Source organism: Chelonoidis abingdonii, chromosome 11 (assembly GCF_003597395.2).
Source record: "Chelonoidis abingdonii isolate Lonesome George chromosome 11, CheloAbing_2.0, whole genome shotgun sequence".
In the NCBI taxonomy this organism is placed as follows: domain Eukaryota; kingdom Metazoa; phylum Chordata; order Testudines; family Testudinidae; genus Chelonoidis; species Chelonoidis abingdonii.
The window spans coordinates 58,002,425-58,024,735 of NC_133779.1; the positions used below are offsets into that span (position 1 = coordinate 58,002,425).

General features: G+C 52.1%; 1 protein-coding gene and 1 long non-coding RNA gene across 2 annotated transcripts; both read left to right on the forward strand.

The window, feature by feature from the left end:
• Positions 1 to 10,368: 10,368 nt before the first annotated feature.
• Positions 10,369 to 17,749, forward strand: LOC116829842 (B-cell receptor CD22-like). The gene is given in 7 exon segments (XM_032788897.2): positions 10,369 to 10,472; positions 14,893 to 14,961; positions 15,245 to 15,586; positions 16,071 to 16,337; positions 16,834 to 16,979; positions 16,981 to 17,109; positions 17,495 to 17,749. Coding segments are annotated over 6 exon segments (906 nt in total). The 5' UTR covers positions 10,369 to 10,453; the 3' UTR covers positions 17,044 to 17,109; positions 17,495 to 17,749.
• A 1,717-nt stretch (positions 17,750 to 19,466) lies between these two features.
• On the forward strand, positions 19,467 to 20,921 carry LOC116829843 (uncharacterized). Its single transcript, XR_004374827.2, has 3 exons — positions 19,467 to 19,495; positions 20,038 to 20,087; positions 20,692 to 20,921. It is a non-coding gene; the product is annotated as an uncharacterized LOC116829843 (long non-coding RNA).
• The last annotated feature ends 1,390 nt before the right edge of the window (positions 20,922 to 22,311 follow it).

Sequence of the window (22,311 nt, forward strand, 5' to 3'; positions counted from 1 at the left end):
CCTCTGTACTCTCCAGGTCCTTTTCTGCAGAAGTTCTGCTTAGCCAGTCGGTCCCCAGCCTATAGCAGTGCATGGGATTCTTCCATCCTAAATGCAAGACACTGCACTTGTCCTTGTTGAACCTCATCAGATTTCTTTTGGCCCAATCCTCCAATTTCTCTAAGTCACTATGGACCCTATCCCTACCTTCCAGCATATCTGCCTCTTCCCCCCCCAGCTTAGTGTCATCCACAAACTTGCTGAGGGTGCAATCCATCCCATCCTCATTAATGAAGATGTTGAACAAAACAGGCCCCAGGACAGATTCCTGAGGCACTCGGCTTGATACCAGCTGCCAACTAGACATTGACCCATTGATAACCACCTGTTATGCCCAACCATCTAGCCAGCTTTCTATCCACCTTATAGTCCATTCATCCAATCCATACTTTTTAACTTGCTGGCAAAAATACTGTGGGAGACCGTATCAAAAGCTTTGCTAAAGTCATAATATATCACATCCACTGCTTTCCCAATATCCACAGAGCCAGTTATCTCATCATAGAAGGCAATCAGGTTAGTAAGGCATGACTTGCCCTTGGTGAATCCATGCTGACTGTTCCTGATCACCTTCCTCTCCTCCAAGTTCTTCAAAATGGATTCCTTGAGGACCTGTTCCATGATTTTCCTGGGGACTGATGAGGCTGACCGGTCTGTAGGTCCCCGGATTCTCCTTCTTCCCTTTTTCAAAGATGGGCCCTATATTTGCCTTTTTCCAGTCGTCCAGAAATAGATTCCCCATCCATCCCTTGGTCTGCACATTCCCTCATACAACTGATGGACAGATTTTATTTTTCAGTTGTTTTTAGCCCCTTATAGTGTACCTGGGAATGCTGGGCCAAGGACCATGACTGAGGCGTGGGATATAATCTGTGGGTGAAATGAGGAGTCCTGTATACTTAGTTGGTGGCCGATGATATGGGCTTTGGTCAGGAATATAATATACACATGTGTATATCTTTGTACCTTATACATTTTTATGAGACACATTTGGTTTAACACACTCTACCAAGTATGCAAGTATACAGGTGTCCAACGGCCCTTACATACTGAATAAGTCCAAACATTTTCTTTTAAAACATTAATAAGCATTTAATTATTTCTTATAATGATTATTCATTACTATGGCAGTGTTGATAGCTAGGGGTTTTTTTTTAAAACCAGGTGTTGTCATTTGGCTTTTGTGATTTGTCGTTTCGTGTAGCAATATATTCCCATCGGTGCAATTACTGGTATGGCTTGTATTCCCATCAGTGTCACACTGAGCATTTGGACTATGGGGTAGAGAGTAACATCCTCCGGAATTGGCCACTAAGGTGTTTCTAACTTTCTACTTTTGTTTGTTGTTGGATAAGACGAGCTGTGGGTATTAAGGCTTCCTTGGTTCTTGCCACTGACTCATGTATGTCCAATTGTAATTGCTCCACTGGGGGAAACAATTCAATCAATACGTTTTGTAGGTTGCCGGGAGGAGATAGTATCAGTGGCAGGCATTGGCCAAAAGGCATGGGTTCCGATTTGGACTGTGCTGGTGACTTGCACACAAAATCCTGTATTGATTCCGGGACAAATGCTTCCATGTGTAAAAAAATTGGAATATCCCAGAGCATAGACACCAACTTCCCCCAATCCACCTCTTCCATGAGGCCCTGCCTCACCCCACCCCTTCCCCTGAGTGCAAGGCCTTCCCATTCCTCCTCTCCTGTATACTAACACTGCCACATGGCAGCAGGTACATGACACACTCAGGAGAGAGAGGATTTTTCCCTGTGAGTGCTCTAGCCCCAGAGCACCCACCCCATCTTGTATTTGTGCTACCTCATTGGCAAATTCTTTTTGTACCAGTCAGGCCCAGCCTCTTTTTGCATTGTTGCTGCCCATTGTAGCACAGCATTCACACAATCACCATCCATTATCATAGAATATCAGGGTTGGAAGGGACCTCAGGAAGTCATTTAGTCCAACCCACTGCTCAAAGCAGGACCAAGCCCCAGACAGATTTTTGTCCCGATCCCTAACTGCTCCCCTCAACGATTGAACTCACAACTCTGGGTTTAGCAGGCCCATGCTCAAATCACTGAGTTATCCCTGTTTAACTTCCAAGCCAGTTTCAGTTACCAGGCGCACCGTGGGATAGTGCTGCACGTAAGTATTACTTACCAAATTTCCCACGCTGTTGGCATAGTAAACTTTGACTGATCTTGCATCCACCTTGGGATGGCCGTCATGATGCGAAGGCTTTTACTGTCATTAGGATCCAAGCTTGAAACCTTAGCAAATTTAGCAAATTGTAAAAGCACTGGTGCAATAGTATTTACTCCTTGCTCCTGTATTTGTTTTGAAAGGGCCAATCTTGTGATTTTAACGGTAACAAGCTTTGCTTGATGATTTCAATTACTCTGTCACCATAGCCCACACAGGCAGCTGTCAGTGAACTCTCATTCTTCTCCAGGCGGTTAATAATTGACAGGATAGTAGAATTTAGGTGGCTGCACCCTTGAGCAATTGAATTGAACCCTTGGTAATGGCATGTTGATCCAGCAATGGGCTGCTAATGCCTCCTCCCATTTTGACTGCCTTACCTACTCCATTAACGATGACGTTTATTTTCAGATTGAGATTTTTCATATCTGCTGAACTCCAGATGGACATGCCAAGACCTGAGCCTACCAATACGGTCCCCATAAGACCTCTTTTTTTTCTGCTTTGCTGTGGATATGGTGCAGATATGGCCTGGAGATTTAAGTTTAGTAAACCTGCATCATTCATTTGAAATGCCCAGACACAGTGAGAGACAGTCCCTGCTCCGGCTGAGATCAGGGCCCTGTTGTGCCAAGTGCTGCTCAGACACAGTCTGAGACAGTCCCTGTCCCAGCTGAGATCAGACCCTGTTGTGCCAGGTGCTGCCCAAACACAGAGTGAGAGACAGTCCCTGCCCCCAAAGAACTTGCAATCTGAACAGATGAGACAAAAGCTGGGTTTGAGGGGAAATTGAGGCACAAAGCAGGAGGAAGGAAAGAAGTAACTTGGCTGAGATCACACAGTTGAACCCTGGAGTCCTGAGTCCCATCTTACTGCAGTACCCCTTAGCTCACGGTGCCTCTCAGCGAGTGACAAGTCCGGGCTAAATTGAAGTTGCCTGTGTCCTTTTCTTGTTGTGTTGTCTGGCCAGGAGGAAATCAGTCTGATCGCTGTGCACAGGTACGTAGCTGGGCACGTGGGCCAGGCTGGCCGATGCTCCTGCAAAGCAGCAAGCAGGGCTCAGCACGGGCCCACGCATCATTTCCTTTCCTACCTTGGCTTTTCTTCCCTTAGCAAATCAGCTGGGAGCCCCTGCGGAGAGCTATGGGGCTGGCAAGGTGACAGACTCCCAGCCGGTGTCCAGAGTGTGAACCGGGGCCCGGGAGTGAGTGGGGATCTGGACGGTTAAACCTCTGCTTCCTGCTGAACTCGATGTACCACAGACGCCCCTGGAACCATGGGCTAAGGGACACCGGCGGGAGCTCGGCTACATCTGGGAAACCCAGGCGGGTTGAACCTCACAAGCCTAAGGCCACCGGGCTGCTTCCGCCAGCTGCTGAGTGGCTTGGAGCCCCACTCCCCCATGGTAAAAAGAGGCAGCGTTCCCTAGTAGATAGACCAGGATCTGCCACTGGCCTGCTGGGGACCTTGGCCTTGCGAGCTGCTGCTGCTAAGAGCTGGCTGGAGGGGGGGACCCATAACAGGAAAACTTGTGTTGTACCATTTTTGTGCTTTTTTTTTCTGCCCGGAAACTCCCCTGCTCCAAAAGAGGCTTGTTTCCTGCTTATCTTTGAGCTTAGAGATGCCACGCACACCCTGGTTGTTCTGGAGGCTACTTGAGAGCCCCAGGGATGAAGCGTTGGGACTTTTCTCAAGCCATCTGCCAAACACCTGGGTTTTACCATTTCCCTAGTCCTGGGCATTGCAGACATGTCCCAGAGCACTCTCCCCTTGCTGCCCCGTTGCAGGAAGGATGCTCTGTGCTCTGAGCAATACTCCCCAGAGCCCTGGGAGCAGACCGGGAAACCCAGACCACGGGTCTCTTCACCCTGGCAGGGTTACATGATGATGGGGGCTGGCATAGCGCAGAGCTAAGGCAACGTATCCAGCTATGGACCTGGCCCCAAAGTTTCCATCTGACCCCGTTCAGTTCTTCTCTCTGAACCCAGCAGAGCTCTGCACCCCAGGCTCTCGGCACATCCTATTGCTGACTGGGATCTCTCTCACCCCTCCTCTCCGGACTGAAGTCCTGAGAGATGGGGGTGAGATGTCACTGGCTCCGTTTTACCTCACGCCCAAGCCCTCATGGCCCTTTGGAAAGCTGGGGCGCCCAGGACGGTCTCTGTAGCACAGGTCCCTTCCTGAGCTGCTGGGGATCCCCTCACTCTCCAAGTGCATAGACCGCTCCCCCAGCAGCCAGTACCACTAAAGAACCCAGTGCTGAGTGCTGGCCTTTCCCGGCTGGCACAGGAAAGTCTATCAGGCCCCCATGGCTGGGCGTTCAAGGGGACAATTCAGACTGGAAATAAGGCATCAGGTTCTAATAGGCAGGGGAATTAGCCATCGGGATGACTTGCCAGGGTTGTGTTGGTATCTCCTATGGTACGGCTCCTAGCCCAGGGTTAGGGTTCCTATGGGTAGGCCACTTTGAGTTAGGGCTGGGGTTCTTATGGCTAGGGCTCCCTGCCCTAATGTTAGTGTTCCTATGGCTAGGGCTCCCCGACCGAGGGTTAGTGTTCCTATGGCTAGGGCTCCCCAGCCGAGGGTTAGTGTTCATATGGGAACAGCTCCCTGCCCTAGGTGAAGGGTTCTCATGGGTAGGTCATTTGGAGCTAGGGTGTAGGTTCCCATGGGGAGGGCTCCTGGCCTTAGGGTTAGGGTTCCTATGGATAGGCCTCTTGGAGTTAGGGTTATGGTTCATATGGGGAGGGCTCCCCATCTTAGAGTTAGGGTTCCTATGGGTAGGTTACCTGGAGTTAGGGTTCCTATGGCTAGGACTCCCCGCCCTAGGATTAGGGTTCATAATGGTAGGCCACCTGGATTTAGGATCAGGGTACCTGTGGGTAAGGCACTTGGAGTTAGGGTTATGGTTCATATGGGTAGGGCTCCCCATTTTAGGATTAGGGTTCCTATGGGTAGGGCTAGGGTTCCTATTGGTAGGGCACTTGGAGTTAGGGTTCCTTTGGGTAGGACAATTGGAATTAGAATTAGGGTTCCAATGGATAGAGCTCCCTGCCCAATGTTGACATTATTGACATGAACTGTGACTGTATAGATCATTGTTGCAACCAAGGGACTATAGTTGTGCCAAATTTTGTACAAAGGGGGGTCAAGTGAGGTGTCTATGAAAAGGTTGTAATTTGCTGGTTATGATTATGCTGTCTGTAGGTGTATATCATTTTTGAAATTTGAAAATTGACTATTGGCTATGCACGTGTCTCTCAATGTGTTTCATTCTAAGTAGCATCGATGAAGCATTTGGTCAGCTTCTTGAGATAGGACTTATTCTGAGTAAGTGCTCAATCAATGGACCTTGGGAGACTCCAATCCACATCTGAGGAGCCTTCCTGGGAACGTTCAAAGTAGCCTGTGAGGGTATGGCTACACTTGGCATTTCAAAGCGCTGCATGTAAACCATATCCTTTACGGGTGTAGCGTGCGGCGCTGGGAGCCGTGCTCCCAGTGCTGCGGCCCTGATTACACTGAGGCTTTACAGCGCTGCATCTTGCAGTGCTCAGGGGGGTGTTTTTTCACACCCCTGAGCGCGAAAGTTGCAGCGCTGTAAAGTGTGAGTGTAGCCAAGCCCTGAGCAATGGCTGCTGCCTGCAAACTGAGTTATGTATGGACATGTGACTTGTCTATGTGATTCCAAACTCCATCTTTCTGCTGTGACTTTCTACAGTAAGAACAAAGGGGTGTCCTTCCACATAGCAGAGAATATAAAAGGAGAAACTGTTCTTAAAACTGAAGCTCTGAACAAAGAACTGAATGACCCATCCAAGCTGGGATGTTTGTACTCCGGAGACTTGATTGGTTTAAATCAGCCGTTATCCCATCAAGCTTGAACTGAAAACTTTGCAGTTGTTGTATAATTGATCCCATTTAACCCATGTTAACTCTCATCTATATTCCTTTCTTTTTATAAATAAACCTTTAGATTTTAGATTCTAAAGGATCGGCAACAGTGTGATTTGTGGGTAAGATCTGATGTGTATATTGACCTGGGTCTGGGGCTTGGTCCTTTGGGATAGAAAGAACCTTTTTTCTTTTACTGGGGTGTTGGTTTTCATAACCATTCATCCCCACAAGGAGTGGCGCTGGTGGTGATACTAGGAAACTGGAGTGGCTGAGGGAATTGCTTGTGTGACTTGTGGTTAGCCAGTGGGGTGAGACCAAAGTCCTCTCTGGTTTGCTGTGCCTTAGCAGTGAAGGACCCCCAGCCTTGAGCTGTAACTGCCCTGCTCTAAGCTATTTGTCCTGAATTGATACTCGCAGTAGTGTCCCGCCAAAGGCTGCTTTGTTACAGTGGCGTAGTCGTGCAAGGATCCACAGAACCAGATCAATTAAGCTTTGGATCAGAACCCCACGCTATCCAAATTGGAATTTTGGTACTGAGAGTTTTGTTGGTTAAAGAGCAGTTGCAGTGGATGAGCAAAGGTCATATGAGGGCTTCACAGAAAAGCCCTGGAAGATTTGTGTTCAGAAAAGGGGATAAGCTTTAAAAAGAAAACTACAAATCATGAACTGAGAGAGCTGTTAATGGCCAGTGATCAGGAGGCAGGAGCACAGCCCTCACCTGACACTACAGAAGCTGCAGAAGCAATTACAATGGCAGCAAATAAACTGCAATTTGAGCATGAACAGAAATGAGCAGATCTTCAACTGCTGGAAAAGCAAAAGACGCTGATACGGAAAAGGAAGCCAAGGAAAGGGCTGCTGAAAGAGAGAAGGAAGCTGCTGAGAGAATGGCTGGCTCATAGAAGGCACATGGAGCGTATAGCGGCTGAGGAGAAAGCTCACCAGATGCAACAGGAGACCGCCAGCCTTCAGCTACAAGTATTGGAAGAGCAGAGAAAGTCACCACCGCCTGGTGCTCCACTTCGAGATGAGGCCTGCGCAGGGGCCTCAGCTTCTTGTTTTTTGAGAATTCCTCTAATGCTTTAGGTAAGCATTGTGAGCATGGAAACTTCGGCAGGGCGAATCTGCACAAACATAGCGAGAGACAGTCCCTGCCCCAGCTGGGAGCAGGGCCCTGTTGTGCCAGGCGCTGCCCAGACACACAGTGAGAGACAGTCCCAGCCTGAGCTAGGATCAGGGCCCCAGGGCCATCCTTAGACATATGCAGAATAAGCTGCTGCGTAGGGCACCACGTCATTTGGGGCACCAAATTTTGTGGTGCCCTAGGCAGCTGCGTGCTGCGTATGCAGAGCTGGTTCCAGCAACTAGTCCCATCCCAAAGCCAGCCCCCATGATCCGCCCTCACCCTGCCCCAATTAGACCCCTTCCCCCAAACCTCCGCCCTTGCTCTGTCCCACCTCTTCCTGCCCGTGCTCCCACTGCTGAGGTGGGATGCATAAATCGGCTCAGAAAAACACTCTCTGATACTTTGTTTCCCATTGAAGCTGTTCTGATCCACCTTGCCAATACCAAGAGCCCCTGGTGTTCCCTAAATGTGACATTTGTAGGCCCAGACGAGGGAAAGCTGCCGGGAGGTGAGATCTAAGAGGAGCTCTCAACTACCCGCAGAGCTGGGAGAGCAGCTGGTTGTCTGGGCTGATCCCACCACTGACACTCATCATGGAGCCAGTGGGGGCAAGGTCAATAAAAATAATCCCTCTGTTATACCAATAAAAACTAACAAGATCTTAAAGGGGACAAGACATTTGTCACATTTATTGTAAATACCATAATAAAATAAAAGATAACAGCAAACAATGTTCTTTGGTTACTTGTTCCTATGATTATATATATATATATATATATATATCCATTCACACAATCATTCATACAAGTTCTGTGTAGATATTATAGTTACCAGCCTAAAGTTGCTTGTGACAGAATACTGGCCAGGTACCTGTACACAAGAGTGGAGCCGAGTCCGGTCAGGTGCACCTGATGCTCCTGGAGGCTGGCAGCAGAACCATAGACTCAAAGTCCTCAGTCTTCAGAGTCCAGCTTTATAGGGCATTCTGCTGTTGTTAAATTAATCAGCAGGTGGCTGGCTCCATGTTGCAGCAGAATGTTACCCAAAGTCTCTTATCTCCACCCTTCTTTTTTACAGGCTTTTAGTTTGGATTCAAGTCTATAGGTCTTGCTGTGTCACGCTGCCTTTGGGTTTGGATTGATCACCCGTCAATTGCAGGTGTGACTTTCAGCCTTGAACCTGGCTTTGATCTTCCTTCTGTTGTTCTTTTGTCCTTTTCTTTTTAGGGTGGATGCTTTTTACTTTGTTTCACAGTTGTCTAGGTCTTCAGCCATTGGTAGTTGAACTTATTCCATCAGGACAGGCTGGGGCTGGAGGTTGATTTCATCATCCATACATGCCTCATTCACACATCTAAACTAACTAATAAGATTACAGCAGGGTTTGCAAAAATGAAGGTTGGAGGAAGCTTTTTCAAAATGGAGTGAGTGTTTTAAAATGGGGTTTGAATTACAATATGGCAAACAGTGAACAGAAGTTACAATGCAGGCAAGTGTAGTGAATGGTGAACAGAAGTTACATTAATAAAGTGAACAATTAAAAACAATTTCATTTATCGGTTCTACACCTCCTCATGTGTTTCTACAGCCTCCTGCCCTGGAGAGTTGAAGGAAAGGAACTGAGAGAAATTTTCTACCCCCCAACGAGAGACTTGTTATTTAGGAGATGATAAAGCCCAGTGGTTAGAAGCAGGAGGGAGTGGGCTGAAAGGCAGGACTCAGAGAGTTACAGGTTCTAAGACCAGAAGAGACCATTATGAGCATCCAGGCTGCACCACCCCCTGCCTCCAGCACAGATCTGTGGGTTGAGCAAAAGCACCCCCAACTCTGCCCTCTTGCATGTGTGCTGTCAAGGCTGTGCCTGTCATAGATCACAAGCCTGTATCTGGTGGCCAACCTAGAACAACCTTAATTCTGCCTCCTTTGTACATTTCAAGCCCATATAGAATCATAGGATTGGAAAAAAGACCTCAGGAGGTATCTAGTCTAACCTCCTGCTCACAGCAGGACCAATCCTCAGATTTTTAACCCCAGTTGCCCAAATGGCCCCTTCAAGGACTGAGCTCATAATCCTGGGTTTAGCAAGCCAATGCTCAAACCACTGAGCTATCCCTCCCCCCTAGCTAGCTAGTTTTCTAGTAGTTGAGCTAGAGCATAGCTTTTAGAGGGAGGCAAGCACTCAATCTCAATGCAAAGACTCCAAGGGCTGCAGAATCTGCTCCATCCCTGGGGAAAATCTGCTCCTTATTTCCAGTCTGGATTTGTCTGGCTTCGTCCTCCAGCCATCAAGTCTCGCTCTGCCTTTGTCAGCTGGGTTAAAGAGCCTCTGTGCCCCCAAAGCTCCTTCCTAGGGAGGTAGAGAATGTGGTGGGGGCGGTTGTAATCATTTGATGACTCAGTTTCCCCAGTTACTTGGGTGTAAAGCTCCCCATTGGGCATGAAGGGCTTAACTTCTCCCAGGGGGAGCGAGACACAGCCAGCTGTCAACTAGGCCGGGAGCGCTGGAACCTGGAATGGGAGGCCCAAGGACCAGACCACATTCTGCAAAGCAGCAGGCAGAACAGGGAGGCTAGGTGTGAACTAGGCCGGGCAAAGATTTACATTCGTGGCTGCTCGGGGCAGAGGGGAGGCCCACGAGGCTGCAGGAGAAGCAGAGCAACCAGCATGTTCCAGGCACTCGTAATTCGCCCAGCTAGTCCTCGCTCATTCACCGTGGACTCCCATCACCACCGTGCCCAGGGGACCGCTTCTAGCACCCACTTGTGACGTTTCCAAACCAGCCTCCACAGGTTTTGTCCCAGGAATCCTGACTCCTAGTTCCACCCCCTGCTCTAACCACCAGACCCCACTCCCCTCCTAGAGCTGGGATAGAATCCAAGAATCTTGGATCCTAGCCTGCTGCTGTAGCCACTAGACCCCACTCCGCTCTGAGAGTTGAGAATGGACCAAGGAGTCCTGGTTCCCAGTCTGCCCAACCCCTACCCCCCGCCTCTCACCACTGGCTTTTCTTGACATGTGAAGATCAGGCCTGGTGCCATTAAGAGCCAGGAAGTCTTTATCACAGTTCCTTTTCCTCCCATGAGTCCCAACCGCTGCCAGCCCAGCACACGGGCTAGCGGGTTATCTGCCATAACCCACTGTCTCCCTGGTTACTGTCTGTGTTGAGATCGGACTGGGCTCCCAGAGGCTAATGCAGCCCCAGGGCCAGGGTAAGTGCTGTGCTCCTGAGATCTCACACTCCTGGGAACTTACATGATTGTGTTTGGAGGGTGGTTGTGTGTCTGTGTGTTTGCCGGGGGTGGTGGGACGGGAACAGAGTCTGTGTTTAGAGTCTCAAAGCAGCTTCAACTGTAATGGAAGGTGTTACTTTTCTGCTCTATGAGCTAAGATGTGCAAAAATTATCTAAGTTATATCAGTTGCCCCAGCTCCACCTTAGTGCTGGGCGAGCCATCCCCATGGGGCATTATGTGCGACTGTTCCCTGGCTGCCCTGTCCCAGAGGTGGCTGCATCTCAGCACCTGGTGAATCATCCCTGCATGGTATTATGTGTGGCTCTTACCCAGCTGCTCCACCCTAGAGATGGCTGCATCTTAGCACCGGGTGAGCCGTCCCTGCCTGGTGTTTCCCAGCTGCGCCACCCCAGAGGAGGCTACCTCTCAGTGCCAGGGAAGCTGTCCCCACGCAGCATGTGTGTGCAGCTGGTAACTGGGTTATATGGTGTTTGGATGAAGGAGTAATTGAAGTTTTAAATATAAGATCCTGTAGGTTTATTATTTGCCCTGTAGTAGTGCTGAGCCCCAAGCCCGGGCAAGCACCCCAGTGTGCTAGGAGCTGCGCAAACACAGGAATACCGCTGCCCCTCTGGGAAGTGGGAGCAGAATCCAGAAGTTTGTAGGTCAGTTACCTGAAGGAGGAGAAATTAGCACCGTGGCGGCTGGGTATATTCTCAGTGCAACTTGTTTCTTTGCTGTACGTGCATCAGTCCTGGACAGACGTGTAAACAGCATCCAAGGAACTCTCTCTGTGGGGACTCTCAGCAGAAACCACCAAGGCCAGTTTCCCAGGGAGCAAATGACTCTCCATAGACTGAGGGATTGAGGCAACAAGCACCCTAGAGAGAACTAAAGTGCAAAAACAAATGAAAAGCAAATTTCTTCCAGAGCCTGAACAGTTGCTTGCACACTCAGGGCAAATTGTAAATAGCACCACCTGGAGGCTTCTGGCAGAACAAAGATAAGGCACGGCTCATGTGCCATGGAGACTGAATTCCCTCTGGGGTCTTTGTTGAGCCATTCTGTACCCCATACTCATGTCGTCCCCCGCTAATGCCTACCTCCCCTCTAGGGAGCAGAGGAGAGCTCAGACCCTATGGCCTGTTCAGCCAACGAGGGGCTGGTTAATGCCATCTGGGGTGTGGATTTTGTACTTCAGACATGTTTGTTAGGAATGGCCAGAGCTCCCTGGGCGATGCTCTGGCTAGTGACTCTGGATGGAGACACAGGGGAATAGCGAGTAGGAGCTGGGATTCCCGCTCAACGTGATGTTGGTGAGACTGCGCCCTGGGAATCACTGCCCCAGGGACAAGGCAGAGTCTCCAGCCATCAGAGTCTTTCTATAGAGATGAAATGTCTCTAAAAGCACCGCTCTAGCTTGACCATCGGATCTGGGCTGGAGCTGGGATCCCTTGGGGAAGGTCTCCAGGCTGGGCAGACTGCGTGGGCACCACAGTCCCTTCTGACATTGAGGCCATGGCTACACTGACGCTTTACAGCGCTGCAACTTTCACGCTCAAGGGTGTGAAAAAAACACTCCCCTGAGCGCTGCAAGATACAGCGCTGCAAAGCCTCAGTGTAAACAGTGCCACAGCGCTGTGAGCTCCCCCCAAAGAGGATGTGGACCACACTCACACTTCAAAGCGCTGCTGCAAGTGTAGCCATACCCTAAGATGGGCAGATCAATGAAGGCAGCAGTAAGCAGCTGGGCTGGGAGCTTCTCAGTTCTCCTCGACAAGGCAGGAAACTGCAATGCTGGATAAAGTTAAACACTGCGCGGGTGTTATTACAATTTATCACATGTCTTACGGTCACATCTAATGACCCAGCTGAGATCAGGGCCCCTTTGTGCCAAGCGCTGCCCAGACACACAGCGAGAGACAGTCCCTGCCCCCAGCTGAAATTGGAGTCCTATTGTGCCAGGCGCTACCCACACACAGCCAGAGACAGTCCTTGCCACAAAACATTTGAAGTTTAAAGAGACAAAAGTAAGATTTGTATCCACCTTGTACAGGTGAGGATACTGAGTCCTGGAGCAGAGTGGCTTGCTCGTGGTCACATGGGGCCCTGTGGCAGCATTGCATAGCCCATGGAACTAGCGTTAGCATTTATTTAATGTGGCAGTAATGCAAGCAACCTACAGGTCTATGTCCTGTGAGACGCTGGCGTCAGCAGTTAGCATAAGCCTTGGGGCCTATGAACTTTGGCACAGATAAATGGCCCAACAGCGACCCCTAAGTTTTGGGGACATGGGAACAGAGCATTTAAGGGGGAGCTTTGTCCACAACGACACCAGGAACATGAGCTAACACCAGCTTGCGGATAGTTTCGGCAGCTGTCTGACCACCAGGGAGCCATGACCTATCGGAGAAGGGCCCTCATCACTGGTAGTGGCAGGAGATACACATAAGGAAGTGGGGAGACACCCCTACAGAACAGGCTTTAGGCAGGACGGTGTCAGCATACAAATCGCATCCCAGCCTGTGGGCAGGAGGAGAGCGCGAGGTAGCCCTTGGGAGGTGCCGGGGTGAGGGCCGGGGTCACGACAAGTGTAAGCAGAGTCAGGTTGAGTGCTGCCCTGACATCTTGTGGTGAATTGTAGGGAGTGTGGAAAGAATCTCAAAAATTTCAATGGGTGTGGAAAGATTTGTATTGGCATCCACCTCACACTTAGCATAAACCCACAGCAGCTTGGGATGGTGATTTTAACAGCTCTGGGATCCCCAATTTCTTTGCTATTGGGGCAGGAGGAAAAAAAAGTTTGTCATCCTGATTGTGTGAATGGGGAGCTGTGGGACTGCTTTGTGACAGAAATGACTCAACCTCAGTTGGGTGGTACTTGCTAGACAAGGGACATGGGTTCCAAAACCCTGTGAATAGAGAGAGGTTGGGGACAGGTATTTGTGCCTGGTGGTGCAGGCTCCTTGTGGAGCTAGAAGCACCAGTTGCACCCCCTCCTCTCTCCACTGTGGAATGTCAGAGTTGATTTTTTATTCCCTTAAGACTCTAGATACAGGTTGCTGAGCTGAACTCACTTTGGGCTAATGGTGCACTAGCACTGGGCTCCCCTACTATGTGCTGAGATCACTAAGAGCTGAAATCACAAAAGAGCTGAAATTACTGAGCTGGGAGCACTGAGTACTGTGCTAACTAGTGGGGGAGCCTGAAGCTATACTGTGGAACAGAGCAGCTGGCGGAGTGGAGCAGTTTATGAGGATGGCTGGAGCGGACCACAGGACAGCTGGTGGAGTGGAGCGGCTGGCAGAGCGGAGTAGCTGTGGGGCGTGTGGAGCAGCCCACAGAGCGAGCGGAGCCGAGCAGTTTGCTGGGACAACTGGAGCAGCACACGAGGCAGCTGGTGGAGCGGAGCAGTTTGTGAGGACGGCCGGAGGAGCAGAGTGGAGCGGCTGGTAAGGCGGAGCAGTTCGTGGAGAAGGCGGAAGCAGAACCCACGGAGAGGCAGGGCAGTTGGCCCTGGACCACGTAAGGTGCCCCTTTCACCCAGGCTGGGGGGAGGGACCTCTACAGATAGACTCTTGAATTCTGGGGTGACACTGACCAGAGACTTTTGAGAAGTTGGACTTTGGAGTGATTGGACTTACGACCCTAAGGGGAAAAGGACATTGTCAAATGTACTTGGGGTGTGGGTTTTTGTTTATGATTTGTGTTATAACTCTGTTTGTGGTGTTTCTCCATGGGATGCCGCAATGATTCCTTTCTTTATTAAAAAGATTTTGTTACACTCAGACTCCGTGCTTGCGAGAGGGGAAGTATTGCCTCCTAGAGGTGCCCGGGGGGTGGTCCCAGGTCACTGGGTGGGGGCTCGAGCCGGTTATGCATGGTGTTACTGAAATGTAACCCCTGGATACTGAACCCGGCCCTTGTTGCTGCCAACTCAGAGGGGCAGAAGGGTTACACAAGGAAGGTGATGGTGAGGAGGAAGATACTGGGTTGTCCTGCATGGGATGGTTCAGAGGGACACAATGCTGTCTCTCTATCTACCTCGCTGGGCTGGAGCCTTTGTGACTTTGTTAAATGTGCTAATAACTCCTCAGGTGCGAGTGTCACAGCTGTGCCCATCAGGGCTGCCAGCTGAACCCCAGTTTCCATAATCCTGGGCCTGACTTGGGGACACAAACCTGCCAAACCTCCACGGGATCACTGGGAATTCTGAAGTAATCAACAGACTGAATATGCAGCTCCTACATCGGGCTCCAGCTGTGACTAGATCCAAGATCTCCTGCCTTAGCCCCAGCCTCACTATGGAACTCGCAGCCTTTCTGGGACACTCTTTGTGCTAAAACCCTTTTCATAGGAACCTTTCCCGGTCCCAAATCTGGTTCCCTTTTCTTGTAGGCCCCACGTCAGTGTTCACCCTGGATGAGATGGAGGCCCTGCTGCTGCTGGCCCTCTCCATCCTGACCGGTGAGTGGTTCTGGTTGCACTGGGGCTGGGAGGCAGTAATGGGGATGAACAGGGAGCCAGGAATTTGGGAGACTCTGCCATGGGGACGGCTCCACCTGCCAATGCTTGGAATCCAGCAGGGGCATCTGGAACGTCTGGGATTCAGTTGCAACCTCTAAGGGGGCGCTGTGCTGCAGAGAGCAGGGTGGGGGCTCTCCTCTGGCAGTCAGGGCTGGCCCCAATGCCCCAGGGCAGGACTAGGGGACATGGTGCTGCAGACAGCAGGGTGCTGCTTCCCCTCCAGGTGCTGGCTGCCAGGATTGGGGGGTGACCCTGCCCACGGGCCCCCTGGCTGGATGGAGCGGCTCATGCATGACAATCCCTTGCTCTTACACCTACCCCGAGGGGCAGCTCGTCAAAGCCGTGACCTGGAGCCGGGACAAGGAGAGAATCGTGCGACTCACTGCAACAACGAGGCAGGGCTATGACAAGGCCAAGCGTGCCCAGTTCCTGGGGGACCTGCAGCACAACTGCACCCTGCAACTCAACCCGCTGGCCCTTGGAGATGGGGGCGCCTACTCCTTTGAGTTCCAGACCCAAAGCCAAAGCTGGAGAAGCCCCCGAGTTGTGTGCCTCACGGTGTCAGGTAATCCCTGGCTCCTCTTGCAGAAGCAACCCAGCCTGGCCCCATGTGGAGTTATGTGCAGCTGCTCCTCAGCTGCCCTGCCCCAGAGGTGGCTGCACCTAAGCGCCCATCGTGCCATCCCCAAGGATGGTTGCTGTACACCTCTCACAACATTTCACTCGAATCAGATGACCACATTCTGCAAAGCTGTGAAGAAATAGTGGAGTCTGGTGGTTAGAGGAAGCCTAATCTGGAGTCAGGACTCCTAGGTTCTCTCCCAGCTCTGGGAGGGGAGTGAGACCTAGTGGTCACAGCAGGGGAGGGCTGGGAGCCAGGACTCCTGGGTTCTCTCCCAGCTCTGGGAGGGGAGCCTTGTACAGGTCACACCCCCACCTGGTCTTGAGGAAGCTCTCAAAGAAGGGGCAGTGGCTGGTGACTGGAGGTGGCTGTGCCCATGGCCGTGTCCCCAGCAGTGACTGGCTCCCCCCTCACCCACCCTGCACAGAACATCACTGCACGGTCCAACAAAGCAAATCTATGACCTTCGGAATCCTCAGTGGCAGGGTGGACTGCTTCGTCTCCGAGCGCTGCGCCTCCTCCGGCCTGTATTGGTACGATGGAGCCGGCACACAGATCCCGCAGGAAACTGGCAAAAGCAAAAGCAGTCTGAGCATGCACATCATCTGGCAGCACCGGGGGGCAGTGCTGGAGTGCCGGGTGCGGGGCTACCGGAATAGGTGCCTCCCCAAAGGGTCCCAGCCCCTCGCCACCGGTGAGTAGCATTATGTATGGGACCTTCCCTTTGTACCAAGCGCCACTTCCCATCAGGCCCCAGGGCAGGGGCTGGCAGTGGGGGGCAGGAAATGGGGCACGGGGCCTTTCCCCTGTAGCAGGCACTGACTCTAATCAGGTCCGAAAGCAGGTGTCTAGCTGGTGCTGGGGGTGGGGAACGGGATACGGGACCTTTCCCCTCTATGGGACGTCAGCTCCCATCCAGCCCCAGGGCAGGGGTTGGCTGGGGGGGCAGGGCATGGGGCACGAGGCCTTTCCCCTGTAGCAGGCACTGACTCTAATCAGGTCCGAGATCAGGGGTCTGGCTGGTGCCAGGGATGAGGAATGGGATACAGGACCTTTCCCCTCTAGGGGGCGTCAGCTCCCATCCGGCCCCAAGGTGCAGGACTGGCTGGCCCAGAGGGGGAGGGTATGGGGCACGAGGCCTTTCCCCTCTAGGGGGCACTGGTTCTGACCCATCTCCAATGGCCTTCCAGGCCGGCCCCATCGCCTGAAGGTCCTGGTGGACATGGACAGCCCAGGCCCCAACAGGGAGGGCGACTCGTTCACGCTGAGAGGCGTGGGGGACAGCGGGTCGCTGGACCAGGTCTACTTCTGGATTCACAACTACGAGGACCTGCACGGGAGCCCCTCTCTGCAGATTGCAGGGGCAACCTTGTCTCACGGGGGCAATTACACCTGCATGAAGTGGGTCTCCAGCATAGGGCGTGCCTACCTGGTCATATCCCCCACCACCTATGTGGCCATCCTTGGTGAGTAGCCAGTGCCAGGGTGGGGCCACAGCCCTGGGGGTGGGGCCAAGGAGTGCAGTTGGGAGGGGTCCTTGTCTCACCTACATTCCAAATAGGGGCAGGACCACAGCCCTGGGGGCGGAGCAGGAGAGCACAGATTGGGGGGTCTTTCTGTCACTGACATTCCAGCTGGGGGCAGGGCCACAGCCACGGGGGTGGAACCAGGTTCACAAATGGGAGGGGGCAGGGGGCCTCCATACGCCATCACTTGGATATGGAAGTGGGGCTAGAGCACTGGGGGCAGAGCCATGGAGCCCCTCCGCCCCATGCCATGCTGCGCCAAAGCCCCGAGCTGCAGTCCCACAGGGGCATCATTAGCTCATATCTCATTCCCCTTCCTCTGCAGCCCCCCCTGTGGTGCATGTGGTGGCCACCCCAGGCCCTCATCGCAGGACGGGGGAACCCCTGTCCCTGACGTGCAGGCTGGACACCAGCGCCTATGGCGGATTGGGCTTCTCCTGGTACAAGGATGGCGAGCGGCTGGAGTGGGCACAGGTGGAACTGGCTTTCCCGGGTGTACAGGTGGCTGATGGGGGAGAGTATCAGTGTGAGGTGCACAACACCCTAGGGAAATCCACCTCCCTGCCACTCACCATCACTGTTGTGTGTAAGTACTGGGTGCATTTGATAACACATTACATAGCCAGGGAATGGCTTAGAGCCCCCCATGCACCATAGCTGAACCCCTCACAGTCCTTCTGCAAGGCCATGCCACCCCAGCAACATCCTTCTGCAAGGCCAACCAAAATAAAGAAGCTCCCAGCTCGTGCTCCAGCTGGGTCAACTTTGTTGACCAGGCTCCAGTATTTCTGGCCAGCACACAGAGCCATCTAGCTGCCGAATGACATTGCAAATCGACCTGTCATCACACCAAGAAACACCGTTCAAATAACATACATTTAGTTGAAATGTAATATTTTTTAATCATCAGGAAAAATGTCTCATTTGCCCCCCTCAAAATTAGCTCTTTGCCAGACTTTTCATTACATTTTTCTCCTCCATTTTTACCTATAGTGTTTTCAAAGGGCAATTCATGGGCGGTGGGTGAATGACCTGTTGGAGGAGCCTAGCCCCTGGCCCCTCCCTCGCTGCCCGAGAACTACCCCTTCCCTTCCCTGCCGGAGCCCAGAGCCCTGGAGGGTGTGTTCCTGCTCCCCCCTGCTGGAGGAACTGAGTCCTGCTCTGTGTCTGTGTGTGTCCCTGCCCGATACCTGCAGCTGCCAGCTCCCCCCATAAACCTCCAGTCCCAGAATGCCCCCAACCCCGGCGCCAGGCAGCGTTGCATGGCCCCAACTCCAGCGGCCCCAGCCCCAGGCTTCACAAGCACCGGCCCCAGCCTGCCTGCCCCAGCCTCTCAACCATGGAAGAGCAGGAAGGGAACTGGAAGCAGAGAGGAGAGTGGGTGGGGCCATGCCTGGCTGTTTGGGGAGGCATAGCCTTCCCCGTCCTATGATACCCACCACCCATGGGGCAATTGTTGGAAATTATAATCAAAGTTAAATAATCTTTCAAACAGAAAATGGGGGCAGGGGAGGTTGACAAACAAAATTGTGTAGGTTTTAGGGAAACAGACAATTATGATGGCTGAACAGAAGCAAATTTGATCAAAATGCAGATAAAACAATGGATAAAAATTTGGAGGAAGTGTTTGATTCAATCTTTGAAAAAAGGGTAGATTCAAAGTTTACAAAAGTTTCAAATACTAAATTCCCAAAACTTTTTGGACCCAGCAAAACAGAAACACACACATTTTTGTGATCATTCATATTTTTTCTTCCATTGGTCTGTGCAGCTGTCCGCACGAGGGGCCTCTGCTCTCACTTGGGGCACAGTCTGTCTCTCCCTCTGAGTCTGTGATCTCAGCAGGGACAGAGATTGTCTCTGTCTCTGTGTCCCGGCAGTGCTCAGCACAATGGGGCCCTGATCTCAGCAGAGGCTTCTAGATGCTCTTGTAATAGAAGGAGATTGGAGGTTTTATGGACCTGGAAGAAACTCCAATCTCCAATAAACACTTGGGAAGAAAATTCTCCTGGTTAAAAACCCAGCTTCCTTCCTGTCTCCTCCACTGAGACTTGCCTTCATTATCCCTCCTAGGACTATGCTGAACCAAGTCACCACCTCCCAAATCTCCCATGCGCCTGCCCCATGCACCCTGCATGACACTGGACTAATGACCCATTTCTCCATCCCTCCCCCCACAGAGCGGCAGTGACTGGTACCAGCTGAGTACCTGCCCCATGGCAGGGCTTCGGAGCAGGGGTCCTGCTGCTTTCACCTCCTGAGCAACCTCGGGTTTATTGTCTGCCAGAAGAACCGCCACGGAAAGAACTGGGGGGGAGTCTGCAGGGTAAGGACCCCATGGGTGGGAATTCGGGGAGGGCAGAAAAGGGGATTTGGCTGCATCAGAGAACCGAGTGTGGGTGCATGAAGAAAATCAACAACTGCTGTGTGTGTGTGTGTGTGTGTGTGTGGTGTGTGTGTGTCACTCCCACCTGCTGGAGGGCTGAGCCCCTGCACTGTGTGTGTGTCACATCCACCCCCTGCTGGAGGGCTGAGCCCTGCACTATGTGTGTGTGTCACTCCACCCTCACCTTGCTGGAGGGGCCTGAGCCTGCACCTGGTGTATGGAATGTGTAGGGTGTTACTCCAGCCCCCTGCGACAGGCTGAGCCCTCACTGCGTGTGTGTCCTTGCCGCCCCTGCGGAGGGGTGAGCTCTGCACTGTGTATGTGACACCCCTGCTGAGGGGCTGACCCTGCACGTGTGGGGTGGGGGGGTTGCTTCGGGGGGGGGGGGGGGGGTGGACCGAAAAGGGAAACGATCGATGTGGGGGAAATGGTATAAAGAAGGAAAATTGTGAAAGGGATGTTGTCTGTGTCTCCTTCCCCAGGGGACAGCAGAGAGGACCCCAGTGCCCCACAGAGAGACTCGCTCTATGAGGTCAGTTGGGGGAATCTGTTAACCCCTGGGTCCCCACTGCCCCCACATACTGCCTGGGGTTGAGTATGCAGCTGCACCCTGTGCCCCCTTGCCCAGCAGGGTGAAACCCTGCCCCCAGCTGGACAGAATCAGCACTATCTGAGCATGCGTCATAAACTCTGTCCCACTAATGGCTGAGGGGAGATTTTCCTTTATATCCAATAGCGAGATCCTGCGCTGGCACAGGAGGCTGGGAGATCTCTCCCCAAATACAGTTGGGGATGCTTGTTGTTAGTGCACCAGGTAACTGCAGTTCATAGCTCTGCAGGGTGGTAAAGGTGGACATGAAACCCAGGAGTCCGGGCTCACAGACCCACCCCCCCTGCTCTAACCACTAGATCCCATTCCTCTCCCAAAGCTGGGGATAGAACCCAGCTGCTCCCCCCCACAACCTCTAGTCCCCACTCTCCTCCCAGAGCCAGGGAGAGAACCCAGGAGTCCTGGATCCCACTTCCCCGCCCTGCTCCCATTACTGCAGGTACAGGCAGACATCACACACAGGTCTCCTGCTGGGGGAGTGTCCCCTCTTTCACACAATCTCTCTCTCTTCCTGTGTCTCTGGCAGGAAATCCCATGTGCCGGGGAGATTCCCTGCCCCTCGGACGAGGATGACGACTATTATAACACCCCCAAGGACTATTGTAACTGAGATCCCTGCCGTTCACAGTCCCCTCCGCACCACTGCAGCCTGGATCTTGATAAGAGTCCCCCGCTCACGCCCCAGGCACTGTTCACCCTCCTCCATGAGCTGGGCAAACCCCCGAGAACCCACGCATCCTAACTCCCAGCCCTTCTTCCACCTCCAAGGCCCCGCCCCTGGATCACCTCTTCCTCCAAGGCCCCGCCCCTGCACCACCCCTTTCTCTGAATCCCTACCCCCGAGGCTCTGCCCCTTCACTGCCTATTTCCCCTAACTCCCACCCCCGCACTGCCCTTTCCCCTGAGGCCCTGCCCCTCCACTGCCCATTTCCGCCAATCCCCACCCTCAAACTGCCCCTTCCCCCGAGACCCCACCCTCACTCCGCCCCTTCTCCAGTCCCATCCATGCATCGCCCCTTCTCCCCACGCTTCCACCTCCGCATCGCCCCCTTTCCCCAAGGCCCCACCCCAATGCTGCTCCTTCCCCCAACGCCTCACCCTCACACTGCCCATTGCTCCGACACCCCGTCCTCGCACTGCCCCGTCACTTGAGTGGCACCAAATCTTGTATAAAGGGCATTAAATAAGGTGTCTAAGACAAGGTTATGACTTACTGGTTATAATTGTGCTGTCTATATGTGTGTATCAGTTTTGTAGTTGAAGTTATGAATTTTGGCTCTATATTGTTTGCATTTCAAATTTATGCTATGCTTCTGAGAGACAGCCCAGACAACTTGGTGTCAGCTCTGCCTAGCCTGCTTGATGGCCCATTAAGGACCATCAGCAGCACAACTGACCCATTGAGAGAAGGCAGATAAGCCTTGTAACTCAGCAAAGTATGCAGGAACTTGCCCATGACACTCCAGACTCCATTTTGCTGTAATTTTCCACAGTAAGAACAAAGAATTGTTCTTACACCCGGAAAAGACTATAAAAGGCTGATGCCTCATCTCCATCTTGCTTCAATCCTGCTTCTTACCTCTGGAGGGACTTTGCTACAAACGGAAGCTCTATGCAAAGGACTGATGACCCATCCCAGCGGGGATGTTCCAGAGACTTGATTTGAACCTGCAGTTTATTCTATCACTGCTACAAGCCTCAACCAAGGCTTTGCCATTACTGTTTGTAATTGATTCCATTTAACCAATTCTAGCTCTCCTCTATATCTTTTTCCTTTTATGAATAAACCTTTAGATTTTAGATTCTAAAGGATCAGCAACAGCGTGATTTGTGGGTAAGCTCTGCTTTGTATATTGATCTGGGTCTGGGGCTTGGTCCTTTGGGATCGAGAGAACCTTTTTTCTTTTACTGGGGTACTGCTTTTCATAACCATCTGTCCCCATAACAAGAGGCACTGGTGGTGATACTGGGAAACTGGAGTGTCTAAGGAAATTGCTTGTGTGACTTGTGGTTAGCTAGCGGAGTAAAACCACTTTGGCTGGCTGGTTTGGTTTGCCTTAGAGGTGGAAAAACCCCAGCCTTGGGTTGTAACTGCCCTGCTTTAAGCAATTGGTCCTGAATTATGACAGGTTTCAGAGTAGCAGCC